Raw genomic sequence first — 16515 nt, forward strand, 5'->3', positions numbered from 1 at the left:
GAACTGAAAACTCTGAATACACACTTTTTGTTGTCTGCAAAATCCGAATGCAATTTTTTTGTAATTGAAACTGCTTTAATATTAGTTGCATTAAAATTTTCTTTAATGTACGTCTATTGGGAAAATAAATTTCATTGTTCCAATACATCGTCCCTGAGGTGTTGTTAGAGTATTATTTTCCAACATTCATTCATGTCACATGTTTTCTCTGAGAATAAAGATTATTATTCATATTAATCTCGTTTTATCTATTTGTTAGCAGTACCTACTTCTGCAATTAACTATTAGCAAAACCCATTAACATTTCCCCTTCATATGAATGCATCAGCATTCTGCAACCAGCAGCGGACGCATTGTATGGATAAAACGAGTAGCAAATCTACCAAAAGTAGAGAGAACTGAAACGTTGATCAACAATGTCGATCGATTATTTATTACTGTACCTTCTAATTCAGTTCAATTTGTTAATGGAGTATATAAATTAAAGAAATAGTTTTGGCATTGAATAAATACCCTACACATTTAATTTGGTGATTTTAATCCCTTGAATCACCGAAGAAATGATAATCTTACTTTTAGAATACAGTAAGTCATTGCACTCAGTTTTGAAATGCCACTTCGGGATAAACTCAATCAAATTGATGTTGGCAGGATTACTTGTAGTAAGCAGGTATTTAGTCAATAATCAATCATCGTATGCCGGGAGATATAGATATTATAAATCATCTATATAAATATATTGATATTATTGTCTGTGATTAACTGCACCCTACCGAGAACGAGAGTATATCAGCAATCACCAGCAATTGGAGTTGGATTGCCAGTAACAGGCTGAGAAGTGATCATCTATAGAACCGTTCGAAAAGAGTGATTTATTTTAAATACAAATCTTCATGAACTGAAATCATTAGAATGTTATCGTAAATAGTATAGTTTTAAGGCTTTCTTTAAAATTTAATTTAAGGTTTCGTACAGTTTATTAATAGTATGAAATAAAACTAGGCTTGAAACTATAATTTTTGTGCCATTATATAAACTTTAGTACTCCTTTCCATTGTAATTACATAAATTGCCTAGCACAACTCCAGCAATTTTGAGGTATTGCGGCTTGCGGTTTCGGGATTCCCTTTAAAAGGATCTGAACTTCAAATTAATCGGCTAATGATCTTCAGTCTCCTCCGTCACCTCATCCCGTGACCAGGGGCCATACTTTCAAAACTCGCTAAGTAAACGTAAGTCCTTACGCACTATTTTCTTGTCTATGATTGGTGGATTTGGCTTGAAAGGCCGTCGATGATTGGCGGATGAACTTACAATCTCTTAACTTTTTTGAAAGTATAGGCCCTGGGTTTATTCCAAGACGTCATAACCGGAGTTCGGGTACTGCTTCGTCTTCGCATGTGGATAGAAGTCAAAAGGTGCTAAGTTCTTCACGTCTGCATGATCTCCTGGGCCCATACTTTCAAAAAAAGTTAAGAGATCGTAAGTTCATCAGCCAATTCTTGACGGCCTTTCAATCAAAATCCACCAATGATAGACAAGAAAATAGAGCGTAAGTACTTGACTGTACTGAACATCTTAAGGCTTCCTGTTCAAAGGTTCGAGTTCCATGACGTCAGCCGGACGGTCACCGGTTGCCGCGTCGGTGTCGGAGTTGACTGTACTGAAGTTGGTCTGAGGCTCAGCGACGCTGCTGTCACCGGGTCTGCGTCCGTCTCGGATAAATCGAGGACAACAGGTAGAGAGAAGCTGTTCCCACGTACCTCTGAGTTGAAGCTTTACCTGTAATTAATTGAAATCAATTATTAGAAGATATAAAAAACGATGCTACGTAATTTTGTATTATTGTTGGATAATGGAAAGCTGTTGTGACAGAAAAAAATTGATACTTCCTCTTGTTTGTTAAGCAGAGCTAAATACTAAATACTATCATCAAACGTCCAATTAACTGATGGGTCCCAACAGGTTGAGGATATCGCACCTGCTGTCGAAACGTTGAAATTCTATACCACATTCATTATTATGATAAATGCAGGAATAAATATAATACAAAACTTTTCCCTTTCATCTCTATCGCAATGCTTGATTTATCTGATCATATATTTAGAATAACTAAATTGATTTTTGGGCAAGACCAATTTCTTCGTGTGACCTAATGAGCACCCATTGTTTTACCATCATATAAATAGAGCTTCAGTGTGTTGAATACTAACTTATTCAACGTCAACCACCCTTAGTCAACCAGAACTTAACCCATAATTTTGTCATTTTACTACGAGCCTGTACTATGCCCATACAATGAACATTTTCTTATGCACCTGTACTATACTCATAATGTCAAAATTTTTCAGGAACCTGTACTATACCCATAATCTATATCATAGTATATAATATAGCCAGTCCCATAATATATATGGTCACATATATATTTTCTTATTAAGCTGACTGTGTGTACTGAATGAACATTATCACGAAATTGTCGTTAAGATCTATTTTAGTTAGTATCAGGTAACGCATGAATTCTTTCTGACAATTAAATTAGTTTATTATTTGGGCAACAATACCGACTTATAATCATGGTACTGAGGTGCTTTGATCAATTTTTAAGTATATCGTTATAGTTATAGTTATAGTTATAGTTATAGTTATAGTTATAGTTATAGTTATAGTTATAGTTATAGTTATAGTTATAGTTATAGTTATAGTTATATATCTGGGCTTACATCTCTGTTGGAGAAGCAGTAGAGCACCGAAGCAAGCAATCCTTGTAGCCCAGTCAAGGCGTAGGCAATAAATAAATATGCCTATAACATAAAATATTGACATAAGTACGATAGATTTTGTTAGATAAATCCATGAACATATTTCAGCATATCATTCTGCTCTAAATTATACCAAAAGTAAAAGTGAGGAAATTTGAATATTAACCTGCCTGGCAATGCGAATGTTTTAAGCAAATCGAAACGTTTTCGAAACTGGAAACATTAAAAATTGCCATGTTCAGTGTATGTAATGATAAGTTAAAAGTTTATCGCAAAGTTATATTTTTAATACATATATATCTCTCAAATAATGTCAATTTTAGATAATTTGAAAAAAAACTAAACTCTAATAGGTATTGAAAACAAATTAAAATTTTTAATCAAATGAGATTATCATATGAAACCTACAGTACTGTACCTGAAGACCCACGCAAGATACGTTCGTAGGTGCCACGGATGTCAGTAAGAACTGAACGCCGAAAACTGGCACCAAGAACAACGTCGCCTTAGCCACTTTCCTGTCACAATAAAGATACTCGATATAAAATCGTTAAAAAATTCATTTACTGTAGTAAATCTTTGCGTCTTCAAATTCTCACAAATGTCAACAATTTTGCTAACTTCATACTTTTTGGCCTCTTGTTCGCTGTCGTGGCGGCCTCTCAGTTGCATGTGCAGGATGCAAACCATGTGCACCAACAGCCCCACGCTCACCTGCATTGTAAAGAAATGTTTTTCAAGCGAAAAACTATGTATTATCAATTTACAATTCTCATATTCTAAATTCTATTCTATCACTAATAAATCCCAAGTAAATGGCACATCAACAACAATAAATTAACAAACTGAATAGGCGTTTTTATTTCATTGGGACATGATCGCAGCAATAATTTTAATAGATCGTTCTCAGCAAATTTATCATTCTGTTATTGCTTTATCAAATAGATTTAAAATTACTTTATTTTTAATAAGGTCATTTAAACACCAGGTCCATCAGAAATCAATCGATAAATTTATCGATTAAATTATCGATAAATTTATCGAAGCCACAATCGATAAATTTTTCCATCCGAATAAATATTCAGATCCTGCGAAGCAATGTGATTTTTGTATTTACTCTGCGAACAGTAGTTCTCTCCTCGTCTAATGTCATTCAAACGCATCCATTGAGTGAAATTTCAGTTGCTAATCTTGGTGGCAGATACATGCATATAGAAATGGCTCATCGGATAGTAAAGATTTTTATTCAATCATACTCCACGATGAATAAGAGAGTGGCAAATGGAATTTTAATAGAAATGGCTTTAAATTTCACTGTATTATTAATAATTGTATTTTATTTCTTTCATTTGAATGTTGATTTTTAGTAACGGTATAAAATTGGAATCGTGGTATAAAATTTTTAGTATAGAAGATTCCAATTTTTAGATTCCAATTTTTAGTATAAAATTGGAATCGTAACGCAGACTCCACCCACTAGAAGGGAGAGCAGCACCGGGATGTCGGTGATGAGGTGCAGTTTATAAGGGTCCCCCTTGTGGTCGCCCAGCCAGCACTGATAGTTTTCCAGCAACGCCCGGCAAGTTGCCCACACAGCCGTCAAAATAATGGCGCCTCCTGTCCAGAAAATATTATAATAAATAAATAAAATAAATATTATAATAAATAAATATTAACCATGTTGCTAGTTATTTTGGGACCAACTTTTCCGTAGTGTGTATTTAAATTTCTCGGCTTGTAACCCAGTCGTTTCAATAGATGAAATGCCATTCAGAGGCTTATCTCTAATAATAATTCCAGAGGAATTATTAATAATAATATTGGAATAATAATAATAATCTGGAATAATAATAATTCTGGAATAATTCTCTGGAATAATAATAATTCCAGAGGCTCATCTCTAATAATAAATAATATCTCTATTAATAATTCTAATAATCCGTACATAACCATCGGGCTCATAAAATCATAAACATCAAGTTCAAGCGTCATTTTTTAGTTGGTCGTATTTACGTCACGCCCTATAAAATAAAAGGGTACTTGCTACTTTAATTTTGTACAAGAATAAAACTTACAAAATCATATAAGGAGAGCCCGTAACCAAGGCACAGTACGTACCCCAGGCACAGTATATACCCCAGACACAGCACGTACCCCAGACACAGCACGTACCCAGACACAGCACGTACCCAGACACAGCACGTACCCAGACACAGCACGAACCCCAGACACAGCACGTACCCCAGACACAGCACGAACCCCAGACACAGCACGTACCCCAGACACAGCACGTACCCAGACACAGCACGTACCCAGACACAGCACGTACCCAGATACAGCACGTACCCCAGGCGCAGATAACGTATATCTTGACACTCCTGACAGTCTGGAAGGCTCGGGCGATGAGGCGGTAGAGGAAGACACTCTCGGCCAGCATCCACGACCAGACCGAGAGCAGCGCCGCCTTCCGAAGACTCACCAGCACCTTGCAGCCGGCCGCGTTATCTTCCAGTATCGTTGATATCTGAACACGAAAATTGGAATTTATTACACTCAAATAACTAAATACTCAAATACTAAATACAAATTCACTCATATGCTAAAATAAGTCAATAAATTAAATAACACTCAAATGGTAGTAACGAATATCACTCAAAGAATAGTAAGGGCAGCCACTTCCAGTCAAGGGTGGCTTTAGTTAATTATACAGTCAGTCATTAGTTTAATTTACCGACTCTGCTGAGACAATAATAATATTAACAGACAATAATATTAATAATCTGTAAATGCCCCTGTCTGATAAATTATATCTTTGTATAATGTGATGGGAATATATATTAAAGATCACGTTTGTGTCACGATGCAAATGTGAGCACAAAGTCCAGAGTATTTAATAAATTTATTGAATAATTCAATAAAACGGTGTCCTCACATTGAGATTTTCGGGTATTTTGATGATCGCCAGCTCCAGGATTTGTAATAAACTTCGGAGAAATAACGCCAGTAGCAAATTGAAGACCATATAGAAGCGGTGTTGGTGCAACTTCCTGTAAAACATAATAATAATTTATCATATACTTATCTAGCGTATTACTGATTTAAGTATTACGTAGACATTAGTTTTGCAAGTTTTAGATCACAATAACATTGTAGTTTTTGGTATTGCCCAATTGCTCGGTATCTGAGTGGAAAACTTGAATGAGAAGCGAGTTATTACTGCTTCGATATTTGTTAGTTATTAAACTAAATTAATGCCTCCCCTCGGGTACAAATTAATGGGATTGATCCAACTTTAATATAAATTTTACGTACATCGAATATGTTCCTGCTACATGTTTTCAATGTTTATGATGAATATTATTGAACCTAAAAATGCTAGTACTGCATAGCCTATGGAGAACCGAAATAAAATTCGCGTGCTAAAAATCCTTGACATGAGCACGTCTGCATCAGAGGCCGTACTATCAAAAATGTTTATGAGTTCGTAACTCCGTCAGCCAATCATGGACGACAATCAATCAATCTTTTTAAATTGAACTCACCAATCACAGACGAGCAATCGACCGCTACGCGCACATAGCCCGCTATATGTGAACTTAAGCGAGCTCTTTTATAAAAAAAACTCGATAAAAGGTCCCGAAAGTTCCGAAATATTCAAACAAAAAGTCTCGAAATACTCGACATAATCAGATGAAAAGTCCCAAAATACTCAACATAATCAAATAAAAAGTCCCGGAATAATCGACATGTTCAGATAAAAAGTTCACGAAATACTCAAAATAATGAGAAAAAATATAACTCAGTACTCACGGAAGTGAGTGACAGAGAGCGCATTTTCTCGTCGACGAAAACGTGAAATCACGGACGGACAGACAGATGGACAAACAGACGGACGGACAGACGGACATGGCGAGCACAATGTAGCATTTTTTTCATAAATGAAAAAAAATTTTTTAGCGCATTTTTAGCGCATTTTTTCATAAATGAAAACATGCGCTAAAAAGTCCCGAAATACTTGACATATTCAGCCAAAAGTCCCCGAAATACTCGACATATTCAGCCAAAAGTCCCCGAAATACTCGAAATATTCAGCCAAAAGTCCCCGAAATACTCGACATATTCAGCCAAAAGTCCCCGAAATACTTGACATATTCAGCCATAAGTCCCCGAAATACTCGATATATATACCCAAAAGTCCCCGAAAAACTCGACATATTCAGCCAAAAGTCCCCGAAATACTCGACATATATACAGCGAAAAGTCCCCGAAATACTCGACATATTCAGCCAAAAGTCCCCGGAATACTCGAAATATTCAGCTAAAAGTCCCGAAATACTCGACATATTCAGCCAAAAGTCCCCGAAATACTCGAAATATTCAGCCATAAGTCCCGAAATACTCTAAATATTCAGCCAAAAGTCCCCGAAATACTCTACATATTTATATAAAAGTCCCGAAATAAAGTTCGCAAGCAAAAACGACTTACTTGTAGCATAGCAGCACCAAGAGGGCAGGCGATAGGGCCACCAGCGATATAGCGTTCACGACGATCTCCCAGTAATAGTTCATGGAGTGGAACTTCTCCATGGAACAGCCTTGGTAGTTTGTATACTCGTACGCCCCTTGCATGAACCATGATCCATTGCCTTCACATTTTTTCTCTCCATAAACTGGAACGAATTAAATGTTTACGATAGCGCTTTCTCGCAAAATTTATTAATCTTTTAAGCAATAAGATAATTTTCCAATCTTCACAACGTTTTGCACAAGACATTTGTTATCAATAATAAAAGAATTTTTTTTCAATACGAATTTATGGAATTAGAGAGTAGGATCAATGGTTTTTCATTTAGTTATTTAGTTAAGCCTGAGTTTTAACATCAAAATTAACGCTTTTTGCTTATGTTTTGTAATTAAAATCATTTTTCACCAAGATGAATAAAGTACACGAGTTCGTTATTCATTCAAGTCTCCTACATATTTACTATAGATTTCATCCCATACAGATTTTACCGCTTTCGATTAGTTTCATATAAAGATAGAAATAATATATAATACATAAAACTGGTAATCTGCATTTTAATTTGAGATCATTAACGCAAGTTAGCAAGCATGAAGAGTTTACATTCGTCCCTAAGTTTTGATGTATTTAGTAACTTCATATTTCAACGCTCAACTCTTTTGGATTTAGGAGCATGGGCAGTACCATCAAAAATATGTTTGGAACTGCGTCAGCCAATCATTGACGGCTTTTTAAGCTAAACCCGCCAATCACAAACGAGAAATCGGCCGCTACGGGTACATAGGTCGCTAAGTGTACTTAGGCCACTACGTGTACATAGGCCGCTACGTGTACTTAGGCCGCTACGTGTACTTAGGCCACTAAACGCATAATTAGGCCCGCTACGTGCATTTAGACCGCTACGTGGATTTAAGTTTACGCACGGTAGCACTCCGGGTATCCAGTGTATGCGTGCACGGGGCAGCGCACGGGCACGAGGGTATCTGAGGGCACCGCCGTGGCCTGGCAGCTCCAGCCGTCCCACGTAGCTGGGCACGAGCCCTCGACATTCTCAGCTGCATGCAAATATTAATTTTATATACAATGCTTAAGATCAACGACATCACATGAACAAAGTTCCTCAACTGATTGCATACATTAATTTTGCAATGGTCAAGATTTACGACAACACATTAACAAAGTTTGATTTTTGAGCAACCTTCAACGAGTATAAAAAACATATTTCAAATACTTGAAATCGCTAACATTGTAAAGACTACGATATTGCATAATTGCTTGGAGTAGTTCGCAATAATTTTGTTATCTACGTTAAACTCGGCAAAATTTGGCGTCAATTCTAAAGCCGTTGCTCGAAGTTGTTTTAGTTTGGTTAATTGTAGAACAGACTACACTCTCAGCTTAGCAGTTTGCAATTAAATGCCATAATTTATAATTAATTTATGAACCTTGGGTAATCAAAGAGCAGCAATTCACAGCCTCGGCGCAGCAACTTTCAAGTTTGTCGGCCTCCAGATCATCTATGAGAGAAGCTCGCACGGCTGGCCAGGTCACATTGTTACTCGGGTCAAAGGGTTCCATCGATCTGTTCTGAAATGGCGAACGATGGATTAAACATATGGAATTATATTATAATCATAAAGCAAAAAGACAAAAGGAAACATTTGTAATGTGAGTGCTGTTCGTTCTGAAAGTCATCGTTTCTATTTCATGTGTTTTAATTAACAATCTAGAGATGCAAACCATGAAAATCAAGCAGATTTGTAATGAGAATCTTATAAGAACTGGTCATTCTGAAAGTCATTATTTCTATTTCATTTGTTTTGATTGATATTTTAGAGATATAAACCATGAAAATCAAGCCGATTTGTAATGAGAATCTTATAAGAATGTATGTCATTCTGCTTACATTGAAGAGGAAGGTGTGAGCAGCGCGGTTTACTCTGAGCATATAACGCCTACGGTGCTCTGAGATGAAAAGGTAGCAGTAGCAGCACGTAGCGCGAGAGAAAGTTCCGTCCGAAAATGACAGTTTTCGGCCAAAATCAATCCCAAATCTACACATGATATCATCGGTTTTAGGGACAGAAGTGGCTTCTAGCTGTAAGTCACTAGACCGAGTTGACTTTGTTGACCGGGACTCACTAGAGCGAGTTGACTTTGTTGACTGGGACTCACTAGACCGAGTTGACTTTGTTGAATGAGTGTCACTAGTAAAAGTTGACTTTTCAGTTGTCTTCACAGCCCTGACGCTGCCGGCGTCGGTTTCTCTTCGTTGGAATGCCGGAGACGTCGTGAAGTCATCGGCTTGTGACGAAGCAGTTATTTCGTTCTGTACTTCAATTTGGTGTGGGGTTGGAATCGTGACTTTTCCGTTGAAATTAATGGTGGATTGGATTTTATTCAACAATTCGTTCATATCTGCCAATGGACTTAATTCGGACGAATCATCTATATCGCGCTCTAGGCGATTGGCTTGAGCTTTCTTAATCTCATCTACCGTTTTTTGATCGATTTTTTGTTTCAGTAAACTTTTATCTAAATTTTCAATAGTTTTTCCATCATAATTCTCACTTTCAGATCCGGCATGCTCGTCAAAAGTCCGCATGAAGAAATCATGGGAACCTATATTTAATTTTTCACTAACACTTCTCGCTTTTGATTTTTCTAATGCAATTTCAGCATCACTAAATTCTTCAGGTATTTCATGCAACAAAGTTTCTCTTGATGTTGCCTGAAGTTGTTCCTCCTGCTGAATTTTTCTTGGTTCTGTAGACGCGCCCCAAGCGGCGAGCAGCAATACGAGCAGCCAGGCTTTCTGGGATAATTAATAATAATTGAAATATAATTAATTATCCTGGGATAAATAATTGAATTATTTCGAGAAAATAAAAAAAAACTCCATTGACGAACTCATGACCTCAATACTGCTGACGAACTCATGACCTCAATACTGCTGACGAACTTGCGACCTCAATACTGCTGACGAACTACGAACTCATGACCTCAATACTGCTGACGAACTCATGACCTCAATACTGCTGACGAACTCGTGACCTCAATACTGCTGACGAACTCGCATACATAAAAAATTCTTTCAATTTTGATATTTAAGCGCAAATTTAAGCAATTAAAATTGATTTCACACAATTAAATACCAGTCAATCAATAATACGAAAAGATCATCTTCCAAGATATACTTAGTAAGTCATTAATCACTATTTTCTTGGCTTAGCTTTGCATTGTGAATGTATTTTTTGCTATAGCAAGTATTTAAAAATTTATTTTAAAGTTAAGTAGTTAAATATTTATTTTAAAGTTAAATATTTATATATTTATTTTAAAGTTAAACATTTAAATATTTATTTTAAAGTTAAATATTTAAATATTCATTTATATATAAAATTTATTCAAAAGATCTCGAACAAATCAGAATTATTGTGCTCCGGACACCTAATACATCTCATGATAACTTATCACAAGGACAGAGTAGTTACATTATAAGGACATTTTAGAACATCTATTTATCCTATGGATCAAACATCGCATAAAACTTACTTGCATGACGGCGGATGAAGTGGTCTGGGCTGTTCTCCATGAATAAAACCTAAGCCATTTTTCTTTAATTTAAATTCCTCAGGAGGTTTCACATACCGTATACTGTGTGATGAATAATTTTAGATTGCAAATAAATTTACTATAAATGATGTAGTTGCTGAAAAATTATATGATAAAAGTCCTGGTTATATGATTAAATAATTAGATAATTAGAGTGCCAATAAAGTAAAAAAATTTCCAAGACTTGACTTAATTTATGATATTAAAAACCCTTGTTTATTCAAGACTACGCTATGAGTTTTTTTAAAGAACTATTACTACGGCCTCGTCATTTTTACCTAACCTTGATGTTCATGCACTCAATAGTCTAACTTAAACCGTTCTCATTCACCCAGCTATTAAAGTGCACGGAATTGCCATGGTTTATGGCATGCCACAAAGAACGTCCATCGAGGGCAGAGGCATTGACGAAAACATAATCTTTATTAGTAATTTTACTTGCTAGCATAATGCCTGATTTTTTCCATGCCGTAATAAATGTTTTTATTCCATGACGTAATAAATGCTTTTATTCTATGCCGTAATAAATTCTTTTATTCCATGCCGTAATAAATTCTTTTATTCCATGCCGTAATAAATTCTTTTATTCCATGCCGTAATAAATGCTTTTATTCCATGCCGTAATAAATTCTTTTATTCCATGCCGTAACAAATGCTTTTATTCCATGCCTTAATAAATTCTTTTATTCCATGACGTAATAAATGCTTTTATTCCATGCCGTAATAAATGTTTTTATTCCATGCCGTAATAAATGCTTTTATTCATGCCGTAATAAATGCTTTTATTCCATGCCATAATAAATGCTTTTATTCCGTGCCGTAATAAATGCTTTTATTCCATGACGTAATAAATGNACGGAATACGAACGGTACGGCCTCACCAACGGTATACGAACGGTACGACCTCACCAACGGAATACGAACGGTACGGCCTCACCAACGGAATACGAACGGTACGGCCTCACCAACGAAATACGAACGGTACGACCTCACCAACGGTATACGAACGGTACGACCTCACCAACGGAATACGAACGGTACGACCTCACCAACGGAATACGAACGGTACGACCTCACCAACGGAATACGAACGGTACGGCCTCACCAACGGAATACGAACGGTACGGCCTCACCGTTCGAACGTTCGGCGGCAAGGTTCTTGGACGCAGTGCAGCGGTTGGGACCTCACACAACGAACTTTATAGCGTCTTCACTTGCTTGTTTTAACACGTCACAGTCACTGCATGAATATTTCGAACTTTATAGCGTCTTCTCTTATATAGCGTTATAGCGTCTTCACTTGCTTGTCATACTATACACAGTATGACATTGCTTGTCATACATACACATGTATGACATTGCTTGTCATACATACACATATTATCATAAATATATACAGTCACTGCATGAATCTCTCGAACTTTATAGCGTCTTCACTTGCTTGTCTTAACACGTCACAGTCACTGCGTATCTCGCACCCACGCACGAAGCAAACAAACAACTTACGGAATAGCTTGTGTGGTCCTCACTAATGGCCGCTATTCTGTGTTTACGAGTGCATTAACCCTCGTCGGCACTCTTAGTATCTGAAGTCCTCGTAACGAGAATTGCCGTCCCAAACAAAAAATTTGAAGTTTTGTTCATTTTATACAGATTTGGACGATATTCATGTATTGCATGTTTCTGTTTGATTATTTTTATTTGAAGGAATGATCACAGACTACATTTTTGGTAGATGTAATTGCTAGTTCATAACATTAAAAAAATATAGCTGCACCATTCAACAAACTCCTACGGCTGAAATCAGATCTCACTTTTTCGAGCGACTGTGTGTTAGTGAACTCTAGATTGACAGACGTGGCTAACATAGATGCTTTTCCTAGTAATACGGAAAACCCTGAGAGTTGAAACTTTCGGCGAAAATTACTCACTGATTCGTAAACTTAGAGAATAAATTCCTTATGTTGAGTAGGTACAAGACATTCAAATCACTTGATCAATAAAGTTCACACATTCATTCCCGAATAGACGGAGACTGTTGCATGTCTACCGTATTTCACATTGCGTTTAAGACATTTAATTATTTCAACCGACAGGCCTTAAGCGTGAAAAATGCAGAAATACACGCCAGTGAAAACCAATACGAAAGAATCATTTGCAAATGCTCTCATATTTCACAGAGTATGAAACATCCAAGAAATAACTTTTATCCATTTTATTTTTAGAAAATATTCGTCGCAACAACACGCCTGGCTTGAGCTTTTTTCATGATACGCCACAACCAATCAAATTAAAATGAAGATAAATTGAAAAGCAAAGAAATACGTCCAAACGAGAGAGCTGAAATAACGTAATTTTCATTTAATATACCTTAAATATTTGAATGTTTCGTTTCTTATTTAATAATATGATCATATAAAGACGAGATCGGAAGAAGATGCACTAGGCTGAAGGTTGCCCGCTTCACTGCGATGGCGTTAAGTCGCTCACAAACTTGCCCAAGTGTGAAAAATTCCTTATCGTACGATATCTTGAGAGCTGATAAGCAGCCTTAAAACTCTTATCATGTATGTTATAATCTATTTCACAGATATAAGTGATAACTTCCTGAATTCAATTTGTATAAGTTACTAATAAGTTATTTCAAATGAATTAATCTCAAATTTCATAATTCAATTACGAATTATATATTTCACTATTTTATTCATTTGATTTAGTTATTATTATTATTAATAAATTATTATTATTATTATTTGTGACGTTTTGGCTGTAGCATGAAGTCAGTTCTTGCCTGCCATAATTATTTTTCAATTGTATAAACATATTAAAAAAAAGTTTTTTGTCGATAATCCGTGCAATATTGAACGATGTGCTCACTGTAACTGAAGTTTCTATAGCATACTGCTTTTATTTGACACTTGTTAATTTTTACCAGACATAAAATAAATTTTAATATAGTATAAATAAATAATATTGAATAATGTATATGTTAAATATAATTAAAGCAGAATTAATGTATTCGACATCTTACTGCGGTTGAAGGGAGTGTAAACCGAATTAATATTATACTGAAGTTAAAATTAAAATAAACTTTTTCAATATTGTACTGCAGTTGAAATGGAAATAAACTTTTTCAATATTTTACTGCAGTTGAAATGCTAATAAACTTTTTTCAATATTTTACTGCAGTTGAAAGGAAAATAAACTTTTTCCATATTTTACTGCAGTTGAAATGAAAATAAATTTTTCAATATTTTTCTGCATATCAAATGAAAATAACCTTTTTCAATATTTTACAGCAGCTGAAACGAAAATAAACATTTCAATACTTTCCTGCAGTTGATATGAAAATAAACTTTTTCAATAATTTAATGCAGTTGAAATTAAAATAAACTTTTCAATATTTTTCTGCAGTTGAAATGAAAATAAACTTTTCAATATTTTACTGCAGTTGATATGAAAATAAACTTTTCAATATTATACTGCAGTTAAAATCAAAATAAGCTTTTCAATATTATCCTGCATTTGAAATGAAAATAAACTTTTTCAATATTTTACTGCAGTTGAAATGAAAATAACCTTTTTCAATATTTTGCAGCAGTAGAAATGAAATAAACATTTTCAATATTATCCTGCATTTGAAATGAAAATAAACTTTTTCAATATTATACTGCAGTTGAAATGAGAATAAACTTTTTCAATGTTATACTGCAGTTGAAATGAAAATAAAATTTTCAATATTATACGTACTGCACTTGAAATGAGAATAAACGTATTCGATATTTTATTGGAGTTGAAATCAAAATAAACTTTTCAATTTTATACTGCAATTGAAATGAGAATAAATTATTTCAATATTTTACTGCATTTGAAATGAAAATAAACTTTTTCGATATTATACTGCAGTTGAAATCAAAATAAACCTTTTCAATGTATTCCTGCAGTTGAAATGAGAATACACTTTTCAAATATTTTACTGCAGTTGAAATGAAAATAGACTTTTCAATATTTTACGGCAATTGAAACGAAAATAAACTTTTTCAATATTATACTGCAGTTTAAATGAGAATAAACGTATTCGATATTTCATTGCAGTTGAAATGAGAATACACTTTTCAATATTTTACTGCAGTTGAAATGAAAATAAACTTTTTCTATATTTTACTGCAGTTGAAATGAAAATAAATTATTTCAATATTTTACGGCAGTTGAAATGAGAATAAACGTATTCGATATTTTATTGCAGTTGAAATGAAAAATAAACTTTTTTAATATTTTACTGCAGTTGAAATGAGAATAATTCGATGTTTTATTGCAGTGCGTGCCAGCCATTGGTAGAGTTACCCAGGGCTACAGCCGTGTTAGGACGGTTGCTACAGCACCGACTTTGCTACTATGGCCCTTCTGAGTACAGGCAGTCAGTGCTCCGCTTATACTTGACTGTTACTTACATATCAAGACTGTACTCAAGACTTAATAGATTTAAAATACCTCTATCGTAAAGCTAAGGAATAAAATAAGATTTTCACCTTAACCTTAAATAATCAAATTATCAACGCAATAATTGGATTTGTTTTTTTTTATTTGAAGTATAAATTTGTTTTTATAAAGTACAAATTTGTTTTTCTTTAGGTGTGACCTCAATGAACCTGACCTCGATAACTGTGTAGAAGGAGCTAAATTTAGGGTAACTCGTCGCTTACTTGAGTCGAGTTAACAGCATTATAACTGTTTGAATTGACATTCAAACAGTTATGATGCATTTTTTTCCCCTGAAATGTGACTTTTTGATAACCGTTCCCTGTAGGTTTTTACCCTTGAAATAGGTTTTTTTTATAACTATGTGATTTTTTATTTTGATTTTTGATAACACATTCACACATGGGCAGTAGTTTGATCACTTTCATTCTAAATACAAACCATTCATATAAAAAAAACATAATTACAATTTCCTGTTTAATTTCAATTTACACATAAACTGCAATCAACGGCACAAAATGAGCTCTAAACAAATCATATGAGATATCAGGTACCGTTTAAATTAATCGATAAGATATGTAAGTTTATTTAGATTGATCTCAGAACTTCGAGGCATTACCATCCGCGACAAACGTGATCCCAGCCGCTAACAAGGCGAGTCCCATTGTAGGTCTCAGTAAGTTAGACAGATACCAAAACAAAGTTTGTAACTTGAAATTTATGATGTTTCAATTTGGATTCATTATCAATTTACCAAAATGCTAGCTTGAAAAAGTATCGTATTTCTGCATGGATTCATCGTCAATTCCAAAATGCAGCCATGTCCTACAAATTATTTGGCTTTAAATGGACTTCCCACTACGCCCGTTATTGCTAGAAAAATTATGATATTTATGTTAGTATTCATCAACAGTTGGTACGGAGTTGCATTTTTTTGTCGATATCGCAATCATTCACTAAACAACCAATAATTGCAATCATTCATATGATTGCATCCACATTGCATCATTCGAAATGCAGAATATCAATCAGCTTTACGAAATATTGTAGCAATGACTGAGTTCGAAATTTTCATTTTAATTTAAAATGGCGATTAAACCTCTGTGATTATTTATAAAAATTGTTTCCTTTTTACGT

At 34.8% G+C, this 16515-nt stretch overlaps 1 protein-coding gene across 1 annotated transcript; it reads right to left on the reverse strand.

Moving 5' to 3' along the window:
• Positions 1 to 1513: 1513 nt before the first annotated feature.
• Positions 1514 to 10987, reverse strand: LOC108670951 (calcitonin receptor). Its single transcript, XM_018158441.2, has 12 exons — positions 10840 to 10987; positions 9191 to 10099; positions 8730 to 8871; positions 8208 to 8339; positions 7249 to 7432; positions 5695 to 5809; positions 5109 to 5286; positions 4240 to 4379; positions 3391 to 3476; positions 3181 to 3280; positions 2724 to 2804; positions 1514 to 1782 (listed from the first exon to the last, which is right to left on the reverse strand). The coding sequence occupies exons 1-12, from the start codon at positions 10843 to 10845 to the stop codon at positions 1579 to 1581; spliced, it is 2277 nt and encodes a 758-aa protein (XP_018013930.1). The 5' UTR covers positions 10846 to 10987; the 3' UTR covers positions 1514 to 1578.
• Positions 10988 to 16515: the final 5528 nt, after the last annotated feature.

This window comes from Hyalella azteca, unplaced genomic scaffold, assembly GCF_000764305.2.
Source record: "Hyalella azteca isolate HAZT.00-mixed unplaced genomic scaffold, Hazt_2.0.2 contig14817, whole genome shotgun sequence".
NCBI classification, from domain to species: Eukaryota; Metazoa; Arthropoda; class Malacostraca; order Amphipoda; family Hyalellidae; genus Hyalella; species Hyalella azteca.